We start from the raw sequence: 12,493 nt of genomic DNA, 5'->3' as shown, positions 1-12,493 counted from the left end.
ACACTAATATACTCACTCTACAGGCCACTTGGCACCGCCTACTAAAATTTTAAACATGCCCATCATAACAGCCAATAATTCCACTTAATGGTACTGCCTAGAGACACACTGCCACTCGGTTATGAAGCATATGTGTGCTTGAACAAGGGTGTCCACTGAAGTGTTATTTGGAAAGGCCAAAAAGAGAAACAATCTAACTGTCTAGCAATATTGAAACAGCAAAATGAACTGTGGCTTATCCAACCTATGAAATATGCTGCATTAAACTCAAAGAATAAGGCAGCCCTGTAGGTCCTGATATGGAATAACTTCTAAGACCTATTACTGAGTGAAAAAAAATGAAGTATAAGAGAATATGTACCATGTGATATGATCTAATTATTTTTAAAAGAAAATGTATATTCCTCTTAGGTTATGTATACAAAAGCATTAGAAATGTCAGGATTGTTAATCGGCTATAACCCGATACAAAATAAAAAGTTTAAGTTAAAAAAAACAGAAAATGTCAGAAGGAAACACATCAAAATGAAATCAGTGGTTTCCTTAGCAGAGGCAACTGAGATTAAAGAAAATAAAAAAGGCATCAAGGGACTTCCCTGGTGGTCAAGCAATTAAGACTCCTCACTTTCCATTCAGGGGATCCCCAGTCCACAAACTAAGACTCCCACATACTTGTTTTTTGTAAATAAAGTTTTATTGGAACACAGCTATGCCCATCCGGTTATGTATTACCTATAGCTGTTCGTCTGCTACAAGAGCAGAGTTGAATGGTTGTAACATGGACCATCTGGCTCACAAGGCTGAAAATACTTACTTCCTAACCCTTAGCAGAGAAAGTTAGCTAATTCTAATTTTCTACAACTGAACTGTAAATTCTTTGAGCACAGGGCCTTTCACAGCAGATGCCACACAAGGGCACTTAAGGCCTGTGGAATAAATAGCTCAATGAATGAATCTCTTTCTATGGGATTTTCTTCCCCTGAATCATGGGGCAATAAGCCATTTGGCTGGACTCTAAAACCACATTTCCTAATGCCCTTCATGAGAAATGGTTTGATGTTTCTAGTTCGTAAAACATTCTATCAAGTTTTGGAGAGAAAAAAAAACCTTAGAGAGCACAATCGCTGTTCTCATAAGTAAGTTTACCTTCACCAATGATCTGACCCCTGTTCAAGTCCTTCCTTCTCTTTCTCTTGGTTCTTTTGCCTCTTCCTTTTCTTGCTCCAGCACCAGTTTCTGCTAAAGCACCCTTCCAGAGCTCGTCTGCTGTCACTGTAAAGAGACAGGTGTCACAGAATTTCTTCAAGCAGTGGTTCAGGGCCTACTGACTTACTCCTGCTGAGTAAAAACGGCTGGAAGAAGGTGGGTCTCCTGCATCACTATGGCAATGAAAGCAAAATTAAAACATCCTTTGCACATTCCACATGATTTCCATTTGAAAAACCCAAGATTTGACGCTACTCCTTTTACAGAATATGGCCTCCCGAGCATAACAGACAACCAACATTTACATCCCAGTTACTTTTCTATAGATGTGTTTCCTGAACATTTTATCACCTGTGTGACAGGGCTCTTCCCTGCCCTCTTGCCTCCACTGTAACTAGCCTAGAGGTTAAAGCGTCTGCCTCCAATGCGGGAGACCTGGGTTCGATCCCTGGGTCGGGAAGATCCTCTGGAGAAGGAAATGGCAACCCACTCCAGTATTCTTGCCTGGAGAATCCCCTGGATGGAGGAGCCTGGCAGGCTACAGTCCACGGGGTCGCAAAGAGTCGGACACGACTGAGCAGCTGCACCTTCACCTTCAGCCCAAAGAACCAACTCTACAATTTGAACCCATAAAACTTAATCATTTATTTGTCTGCTCTATTCTGAAAATGCCCTATATTTCTGTATATCCTTCAAAACAAGATGCCCAAATTCGTCTTCAACGCTAATGAAAACCTAACCAACACTTGGGAAGGATGAGCATGCATGGGGTCTGACAGTCAGTCTTCGCCCATGCACGTCTGTACTTCTTAGGTGATTATCTTATACTGTGATGTACAGACCCTAACACCACTGATTTGTTTCCATCTGTGAATTTCTGGGCTCTGCCAATCTTTCCTGCCATACATTGCAGAGAGTATTTTCCCCTCTGTACTTGTGGAACATTCAGATTCTTTACTTCTGATTACTTCTGAATTTTACTGGTATAGCCACATTGTTTATTAGATTTAAATTGTCTTCACAAGGACTCTGCCTTTCACGTGATCACCAACTGATTTTATGACGACCAATTATTCCATTACCAATTTAATAAAGAATCAGAGCCATACAAACGTTGTACTAGTCAAAAATCTAAGACACATATATCTACATGCCTGAAATACTAAACACATTCTAGAAGTCAAACGAGCATCTTCATTTTCCTTTTCTTATGAGCCCTTAGGCTTCAAAGGTTCTACCTGCTTGCTTCCTGAAAGGCCTTACACTTTGATCCTTTGGTTTGATAAAATGAAAAGAGGAAAATGTTTTGGATTTACAGTATTTTTTAATGTTTCACATCTATCGAGTACCCTGTTTTTCAAAATACACATATTATTAGAACTAATCTTTGCAACCGAAGCTCAGAAAAATAGGTCAGTTTCCACATCACATGCTGCTGTGTGTATTCCTGATCAAAGCAAAGAGTTAAACTCAAACTTTAGACTGACACTGATTCATTTAAGAGAACCACAGGTTTGAAATAAAATTACCAACCTCAAACTAAACTCTCACTAAACACTGACTTTCTTTCTTTATTCCTTGAAAAGGATGGTATCTATAAATGCCATCAAAAACTTGAAAGTTCACAGTACAAGCACTTTTAATGGAGATAAATCTGGATTCCAGAAAAACATCTACTTCTGCTTCACTGACTGTGCTAAAGCCTTTGACTGAGAGGATCACAACAAACTGTGGAAAATCCTTCAACAAATGGAAACACCAGACCATCTTACCTGCCTCCTGAGAAACCTGTATGCAGGTTAAGAACCAATAGTAAGAACAGGACATGGAATAATGGACTGGCTGCAAATTGGAAAAGCAGTACATCAAGGCTGTATATTGTCACCCTGCTTATTTAACACACGTCATGCAAAATGCCGGGCTGGATGAAGCACAAGCTGGAATCAAGATTGCTGGGAAAAGTATCAATAAACTTGGACATGCACATGGCACCACCCTTATGGCAGGAAGCAAAGAGGAACTAAAGAGCCTCTTGATGAAGGTGAAAGAGAGAAAAAGTGGGCTTAAAACTCAACATTCAAAAAATGAAGCCTTTCGATCCTTGCAGTTAGAGGAGCAAGGTCGTGAGGCAAAAAGCGGTAGTTTTGCAGCCGCCATTTCTTCCACCTCCGGTCTCTGGATCTTTTGTAGAGCGTCCAACAGCGCTATGTTGGGACAGGGCATCCGGAGGTTCACAACCTCTGTGATTCGTCGGAGCCACTATGAGGAGGGTCCAGGGAAGAATATACCATTTTCAGTGGAAAACAAGTGGAGGTTACTAGCTATGATGACTTTGTTCTTTGGGTCTGGATTTGCTGCACCTTTCTTTATCGTAAGACACCAACTGCTTAAAAAGTAATCCATGAGAAAGATAGGAAGAGGAGCATATTAAGAGGTGCAGTCTCTTAAAGGATCAGTCCCTTGAACTCAGCATCCTAAATATGTTTGTAAATAAACTTATGGCATAAAAAAAAAAAAAAAATGAAGATCATGGCATCCAGTCCCATCACTTCATGGTGCATAGATGGGGAAACAACGCAAACAGTGACAGACTTTATTTTCTAGGACTCCAAAATCACTGCAGATGGTGACTGCAGCCATGAAATTAAAAGATGCTTGTTCCTTGGAGAAAAGCTATGACCAACCTAGACAGCATATTAAAAAGCAGAGACATTACTTTGCCAACAAGGTCCATCTAGTCAAAGCTATGGTTTTTCCAGTAGTCATGTATGGATGTGAGAGTTGGACCATAAAGAAGGCTGAGCACCAAAGAACTGATGCTTTTGAGAAGACTCTTGAGAGTCCCTTGGACTGCAAGGAGATCAAACCAGTCAATCCTAAAGGAAATCAGTCCTGAATATTCATTGGAAGGACTGATGCTGAAGCTGAAGTTCTAATACTTTGGCTACTTAGACGCTGGGAAAGACTGAAGGCAGGAGGAGAAGGGAACGACAGAGGATGAGATGGTTGGATGGCAACAATGACTCAATGGACGTGATTTTGAGCAAGCTCTGGGAGTTGGTGATGGACAGGGAGGCCTGGCGTGCTGCAGTCTATGGGGTCACCGGACATGACTGAGCGACAACAATACAACAAGAACAATCTGGATTTGGCCCCAGACCACTGCAACAAAGTGACCAGCACAGTCAAGTGAGCCACACAAATTTTTGGTCTCCAAGTGCATACAAAAGTTACGTTTACACTATACCGTAGTCTTTAGCATGCAATAGGATCACGCAGAGTCGGACACGACTGAAGCGACTTAGCAGCAGCAGCAGCAGCATTATGTCTAAAAGCATTATGTGTAAAACAACAGTATACACTTTAATTTTAAAAATATTCTATGGCTAAAAATGTTCATCTTTAGCAAGTCAAAGTAGCAACATCAAAGATCACTGATCTCATATCACCATGTCAAATATAATAATAACTCAAAAGTTTGAAATATTGCAAGAATTACTAGACTATGTCACAAGAGACACAAAGTGAGCAAAGAGTGTTAGAAAAAATGGTGCAGACAGATTTGTTCCAACACAGGGTTGCCACAAATGTTAAATGTGCAAAAAATGCAATATCCTCAAAACACAAAAAAGCAAAGTGCAATAAAACGAGGTATGCCTGTACATCATGTATTAACCTCTGAAGTGTAAATTCGTTTAAGCAGAAGAAAAAGCAGAAAAATTAAGATACCAAAGCACCTTTTATTTTCCTGTTTCATGAAATGGGAAGTTTGTGGCCAGACTACATACATTTAGTGAAGAAACTATAGGATCTGTACTGCTGGGCCGTCAAGTTGCTGGGAGCAGAAACGCAGCACTGTGTCTGTAGCACGCGGGCCAAGCGGGTAAAATGACAGCTGTCTCTGGTTCCTGCAGATGACAAAGGGCCTGTAGGTAGACAAGAGTAAAACTGTTAGAGGCTCCACGCCTGTGCAGAAACACTGCCAGCGCCGGGCAGCGCCGACAAATTAACTCTTACTGATAAAAACAAGTCACTAAAATGCTGAACTTTTAAGAATCGTATTTTGAGGACAGTTCTTTCTTTAAAAAATAAAAGCAAACTTTTGGACACTGGCTCAGATAATACAGGGAGATCTCTCTGGACCTGTCAGCTTGCTGAGTAAACGGTTCAATTAAAAATAAACAGAAACTAGTGGCTTTTCATTTTAAATAAATTCGGGTCTTCAACAATCACTCTACATCCCATTACGCTGGACACATTTTAGTTTTTCTTGTAACCCCCTCAATGTTCAACAAAATACCAAGTACACATTAATTTATTCTTGCTGTTTAATGTTGCAGTCCTTGAAATACTCAGCTCAGCTCAGCTCAGTCACTCACTTGTATCCGACTCTTGCAACCCCATGGACTGTAGCCCACCAGGCTCCTCTGTCCACGGGATTTAGATCGCATCAAACCTGTGCTTGCGTCTATGCTCAGAAAAAGCAGACATGGGGCTTAGTTAAATCTTCAATTAGCAAAACGATGTTAACAGGGAAAAGAATAATATACACTATCTATTTGTAAATATAACCAAGTAGAAGTTAAAACAAAGTGTCACTGGAAAATGAGAAGGCCTAGCAAAGGGAAATGGTTTTAAGGTATAAACCTTTTGGTATTCCTTGAAAGTGTAGTATTTAAGATAGCAATCTTCAAAGTAGGAACTACTCTCCTCATTTTACACACAAGGAAGCTGAGGGTGTCGTTTGGTCGTGGTTGCACAGGCAGAAAAAGTGGAGGACAACTGTGTCTTCATTCCACCAGACATTACTCTCCTCGCCCCAGAGCCTCCTGTGGGACTGTCCCCCTAGCAAGAGTGCTGCTTTCTGGCCTTCCTCGCAGAACCCTTCTCCAGGCCCTGTATCAGCTCAGGTTGGGACACTGCCGGGCTCAGAGTCAAGGGCAGAGTAGGTAGTTTATGACTGAACGCATCACCTGAACAACAAAGAAACAGATGCAGGAAGAGCCAGGCGCTCGGACCACTTGAACAAGCACAAAGGCGTCTCAACTGCAGGGCTAACAAGATGAAAGGAAGACTAAAGGCAAAGTCCAGCCTGGGAAGGACACAGCGAGACTCCAACTCTGCCCTAACCAGAGACCACGCAGAAGAGGCCACAAGCATAACTGGCCATAAGCATGACATGATATTCCCAGGTGGCTTGCTCAGGTGTAAAGAACCCGCCTGCCAATGCCGGAAGTGGGAGGTCAATCCCTGAGTCGGGAAGATCCCCTGGAGAAGGAACGGCAACCCACTCTAGTATTCTTGCCTGGGAAATCTCATGGACAGAGGAGCCTGGCAGGCTACAGTTTATAGGGTCACAAAGAGGTAAGGTTCGTATACTTCACTCAAACTAATACAAAGTCAACACCAGTAGTGATATAGGTATAACGTAATACCTAGTGTGTGCACGCTAAGTCGCCTCAGTCCTGTCCAATTCTTTGCAACCCCATGGACTCTAGCCTGCCAGGCTCCTCTGTCCATGGGATTCTCCAGGCAAGAATACTGCAGTGGGTGGCCGTTCCTTCTCCAGGGGATCTTCCCGACTCAGGGATTGACCTCCCATCTCCCGCATTGGCAGGCGGGTTCCTTACAGCTGAGCAAGCCACCTGGAATATCATGTTATGCTTATGGCCGGTGGTCAGAGAGTCAGACACGACTTAGTGACTGAACAACAAGAACAAAGCATAACACGGGCTCAGCAAGCACCAGCTTCCTTCCTGTTTGCAAAGTGAGTGAAGAGAGGGCCTGGCACTGTCAGGAAAGAACAAAAACCTTCTGCAAACACTGTGTTTCAAGGAGGCGTCACAATATTCAAAACACCTCAGGACCCAGTCCTGCCATTACTGGCTGTGCGACCTGAAGCAAGTCACTTAGCCTCTAAGAGACTCATTTTAGCATCTGTAAAATGGGAATAACAACTCCATTACTAAAAACTGGTGTGAGGATTAACCAAGATAACATACTATTAACCTGACACACAAATCATTATTCAATAAATCGTGGCTGTTATATCTTAGAGCCTTGAATTATAACAGCCATTATCATTAAAAATTTGAAAAATACTCTTTAGACCTTACCCATTTCTATTATAAAGAATGTACTTCATTCACTTACATTTTAGAAACTACACAAAGTACTCTTAACATCAGATCTTAGAAGAAAAGGTAGTTAGATAAATAATCTCACCATTGCTGGGAACAGCCTTCAACGCCCAAATGGAAGCTGTTGGAAAGGTGTTTAGGTAAAGCTGCCTGGACCATAAATGACCTGTAAATTAAAAAAAAAAAAGTTAAGATATATTTCTACATGAAAAGGAACATTTTTAACACCTAAGGAATAGCAACATCTATAGTATAAAAGAACCAAAACAAGTAAATGAAGTTTCTGGGCACCATGACCACTTGCCCAAGCAGATGACATCACATCACACTGACTGCTTCACACTCACACCTGACCTGTTACCAAGTCTCACACATTCTCCTCAAAAAAGGGCATTCGTTAACCATCAGTTTAGTTCAGTCGCTCAGTCGTGTCCGACTCTGCGACCCCATGAATCACAGTACACCAGGCCTCCCTGTCTATCACCACCTCCCGGAGTTCACTCAGACTCACATCCATCGAGTCCGTGATGCCATCCAGCCATCTCATCCTCGGTCGTCCCCTTCTCCTCCTGCCCCCAATCCCTCCCAGCATCAGGGTCTTTTCCAGTGAGTCAACTCTTCGCATGAGGTGGCCAAAGTACTGGAGTTTCAGCTTTAGCATCATTCCTTCCAAAGAAATCCCAGGGCTGATCTCCTTCAGAATGGACTGGTTGGATCTCCTTGCAGTCCAAGGGACTCTCAAGAGTCTTCTCCAACACCACAGTTCAAAAGCAGCAATTCTTTGGCGCTCAGCTTTCTTCACAGTCCAACTCTCACATCCATACATGACTACTGGAAAAACCATAGACTTGACTAGATGGACCTTAGTCGGCAAAGTAATGTCTCCGCTTTTGAATATGCTATCTAGGTTTATCATAGCTTTCCTCCCAAGGAGTAAGCGTCTTTTAATTTCATGGCTGCAGTCACCATCTGCAGTGATTCTGGAGCCCAAAAAAATAAAGTCTGACACTGTTTCCACTGTTTCCCCATCTATTTCCCATGAAGTGATGGGACCAGATGCCATGATCTTCGTTTTCTGAATGTTGAGCTTTAAGCCAATTTTTTCACTCTCCTCTTTTACTTTCATCAAGAGGCTTTTGAGTTCTTCTTCACTTTCTGCCATAAGGGTGGTGTCATCTGCATATCTGAGGTTATTGATATTTCTCCCGGCAATCTTGACTCCAGCTTCTGTTTCTTCCAGTCCAGCGTTTCCCATGATGTACTCTGCATAGAAGTTAAATAAGCAGGGTGACAATATACAGCCTTGACGTTCTCCTTTTCCTATTTGGAACCAGTCTGTTGTTCCATGTCCAGTTCTAACTGCTGCTTCCTGACCTGCATACAGATTTACCATCTGGCAAGTGCAAATCAAAACTACAAATTTAGACCACGTCACCTCCACTAAAATCACTATAGTTAAAAAGACAGTAAATAAGTGTTGACAAGAATGTAGAGAAATAAAAATCCTCATGCTGGTGGGAATGTAAAAAGGTACAGCGACTTTAGAACACAGTCTAGCAGTTCCTCAAAAAGTGAAACATGGGAGTCTCCATTCAATCAAGCAATTCCACTCCCAAGTACACAGACATGAGAAATGAAGATAGACACACAAAAACACTGCACACAAATACTTACAGCAACACTACACACAACAGCCAAAAGGTAGAAACAACCCACATGCTCAAGTGATGAATGGATAAACAAAACGTGGTACATACACAGAAGAGAGTATTATTCTGCCCTAAGAAGGGAGAACTCATTTATGCTACAACATGGACAAATCTGAAAAACACTATGATAAATGAAAAAAGACAGTCAAAAAAGATCATATATTACATGATTTCATTTATACGAAACACCCAGAACATGCAAACAATAGAAGAAAAAAAGTAGATTAGTGGTTTCTGGGGGCGGGGGGAATAGGGAACTGGAGGACATGATGGGTAAGGTTCTTTCTGAGGAGATTACAATGCTTTAAAATTGATTATGGGGATGGTTACACAGCTCTGTCAGTCAGTCAGTGCAGTCGCTCAGTAGTGTCAGACTCTTTGCGATCCCACAAATGGCAGCACGCCAGGCCTCCCTGTCCATCACCAACTCCCAGAGTCCACTCAAACTCGTGTCCACTGAGTCGGTGATGCCATCCAACCATGTTATCCTCCATCGTCCCCTTCTCCTCTTGTCCTCAATCTTTCCCAGCATCAGGGTCTTTTCAAGTGAGTCAGCCCTTCGCATCAGGTGGCCAAAATACTGGAGTTTCAGCTTCAACATGAGTCCTTCCAATGAACACCCAGGACTGATTTCCCTTAGGATGGACTTGTTGGGCCTCCTTGCAGTCCAAGGGACTCTCAAGAGTCTTCTACAACACCGCAGTTCAAAAGCATCAATTCTTCAGCACTCAGCTTTCTTTATAGTCCAACTCTCACATCCATACGTGACCACAGGAAAAACCATAGCCTTGACTAGACAGACCTTTGTTGGCAAAGTAATGTCTCTGCTTTTGAATATGCTATTTAGGTTGGTCATAACTTTCCTTCCAAGGAGTAAGCGTCTTTTAATTTCATGGCTGCAATCACCATCTGCAGTGATTTTCGAGCCCAAAAATATAAAGTCAGCCACTGTTTCCCCATCTATTTCCCATGAAGTGATGGGACCAGGTGCCATGATCTTAGTTTTCTGACTATTGAGCTTTAAGCCAACTTTTTCACTCTCCTCTTCCACTTTCATCAAGAGGCTCTTTAGTTCTTCTTCACTTTCTGCCATAAGGGTGGTATCATCTGCATATCTGAGGTTATTGATATTTCTCCCAGCAATCTTGATTCCAACTTGTGCTTCCTCCAGCCCAGCGTTTCTCATGATGTACCCTGCATATAAGTTAAATAAGCAGGGTGACAATATACAGCCTTGACGTACTCCTTTTCCTATTTGGAACCAGTCTGTTGTTCCATGTCCAGTTCTAACTGTTGCTTCCCGATCTGCATACAGATTTCTCAAGAGGTAGGTCAAGTGGTCTGGTATTCCCATCTCTTTCAGAATTTTCCACAGTTTATTGTGATCCACACAGTCAAAGGCTTTGGCATAGTCAATAAAGCAGATGTTTTTCTGGAACTCTCTTGCTTTTTCAATGATCCAGCAGATGTTAACAATTTGCTCTCTGGATCCTCTGCCTTTTCTAAAACCAGTTTGAACATCTGGAAGTTCACGGTTCATGTATTGCTGAAGCCTGGCTTGGAGAATTTTGAGCATTACTTTACTAGCGTGTGAGATGAGTGCAGTTGTGTGGTAGTTTGAGCATTCTTTGGCATTGCCTTTCTTTGAGATTGGAATGAAAACTGACCTCTTCCAGTCCTGTGGCCACTGCTGAGTTTTCCAAATTTGCTGGCATATTGAGTGCAGCACTTTCAGAGCATCACCCTTTAGGATTTGAAAAAGCTCAACAGGAATGCCATCACCTCCCCTAGCTTTGTTCATAATGATGCTTCCTAAGGCCCACTTAACTTCACATTAGAGGATGTCTGGCTCTAGGTGAGTGATCACACCATCGTGATTATCTTGGCCGTGAAGATGTTTTTGCACAGCTCTGTAAATATACTAAAAACCACTGAACTGTATAGTTTAAGAAGGTGAATCATATGGTGTGTAAGTTACATCCCAATTAACCACTATGAAAAAAAATATTTATACACTAAAAAAAAGAAAGAAAAAGGCTCTGGAACCAGGTGGTATGGCTGCAAAAACCTGACGTCCTTCCAGTCTAACCTTGAACAAGTTTCTCAACCTGTGTGTCCTAATTCCCTAATCTGTAAAATGGGAATGTAAAGGTATCTATCTCATAAAGACATTGTGAAGATGAAGGAAAAAAGCATAAAGAGCTTAAGACAGACCCTGCTACACATAAGAACTCAGGGAGGAAAGCTGCAGATGCTAGGTGCTATTTGAACAGGGCTTTGAAAAAAGAGGAGGTGGTCACAAACATAAACAAAAGTAAAAATATTTCTCAGGTCAGATTTTCCGACAAAGGATTTCAGGTCAAGTTTCCTAACAAAACAAGTTACAAAAGAGAACTTTTCGATTTTCACAGATCTTTAGATTTCACAATTACGAATGCTGGATTGCAGGTTTATAATAAAATAAAATAGAGCGATCAGAGGTCAGGTCAATTGTATACTGGTTCCTAGAGATAAACGTTGTGCTGGAGGATAGTAGGCTGCCTCTCCTCGGGCTGCAAACAACGAACATGGGGTGGGGGACACTACCAACATCCTTCTTTTTAATAAAGAGCATTGATCAGCCCGAAATCTAAAAGAACTGAAACTAATCCTATCCGCCTCAAGCTGGAGGACAGCCTATTTCCCTTTCGAGCTTCTCTGGCCTCGATCTACCCGCAAGTCGCGCCCGCGGGGAAGGCGATGCTGGCTTGCAACCATCCTCCTCACTTAGCCGAGCATGCACCAGCCGCCTGGTGAACTGGAAGGGACCCTGGACCTCGTGCAGGCCATCCTCACTTTACACACCCAGGCCCTGTGCGAACGCACGCAAGGTCACACAGCAGACCCCAATGAGCCGGTAACCCGGCGCGAGGGGCCAGGAGCTGCGGCTTCCTGCTTTTTCCCGCCCGGGCGAATGCAAGCCCCGGGAGAGCCGCCCCCACCCCCGCTCCCGCTCGGCTCAAAGCTCCGGCTCCCAGCGTCCCGGCTCTCACCCGCCGAAGCGCCGCACAGAGCAGGGAGGAATCCCGCAGCGCGTACCGCCGCCGCCATGGTGGAGGCCCACGAGCGCCTCCGGCCGAGCAGCCTTCCTACCGCCTGTCGTGACTGCTCTCCATCCACCGGCCGCGGACCTCGGCCCGAGACTGAATCCCCAAGGTCCGGGGGCCGCGCCGCAGCGCAGGCCCGAGTGAGGGGGTGTCCGGACAGGCAGCGGGGTGGGGCGAACCCGGCCTCGCTGCGGACAGCCCCCCGCGGGGTCCTCGCGTTAGGACCCAGGGGCGGGGCTTGGGCCGGCCGCCGGGGTGGGCGGGGCTGGCGCGCTGTCTTCTGCGGGCGGGACCCCGGGATCTAAAGAGCTGCGAGCGGAGTGGACCGCTGACTGAATGAAGCTGATGCTGT

At 43.7% G+C, this 12,493-nt stretch overlaps 1 protein-coding gene and 1 pseudogene across 1 annotated transcript in view; one reads left to right on the top strand and one right to left on the bottom strand.

Moving 5' to 3' along the window:
* Positions 1 to 12,493, bottom strand: part of MRPS5 (mitochondrial ribosomal protein S5) — a 25,155-nt gene extending 12,662 nt beyond the window's left edge. The window contains exons 1-4 of the mRNA XM_069583961.1: positions 12,088 to 12,493; positions 7,432 to 7,512; positions 4,995 to 5,132; positions 1,147 to 1,272 (exon numbers count right to left, since the gene is read on the bottom strand). Coding sequence (XP_069440062.1) covers positions 1,147 to 1,272; positions 4,995 to 5,132; positions 7,432 to 7,512; positions 12,088 to 12,145 — 403 coding nt within the window. The 5' untranslated portion in view covers positions 12,146 to 12,493. The remainder of the gene's footprint in view (positions 1 to 1,146; positions 1,273 to 4,994; positions 5,133 to 7,431; positions 7,513 to 12,087) is intronic.
* On the top strand, positions 3,302 to 3,727 carry LOC138437167 (cytochrome c oxidase subunit 7C, mitochondrial pseudogene; annotated as a pseudogene).

Source organism: Ovis canadensis, chromosome 3, assembly GCF_042477335.2.
Source record: "Ovis canadensis isolate MfBH-ARS-UI-01 breed Bighorn chromosome 3, ARS-UI_OviCan_v2, whole genome shotgun sequence".
Lineage (NCBI taxonomy): Eukaryota > Metazoa > Chordata > Mammalia > Artiodactyla > Bovidae > Ovis > Ovis canadensis.
This window is presented reverse-complemented; position numbering and strand designations above follow the sequence as displayed.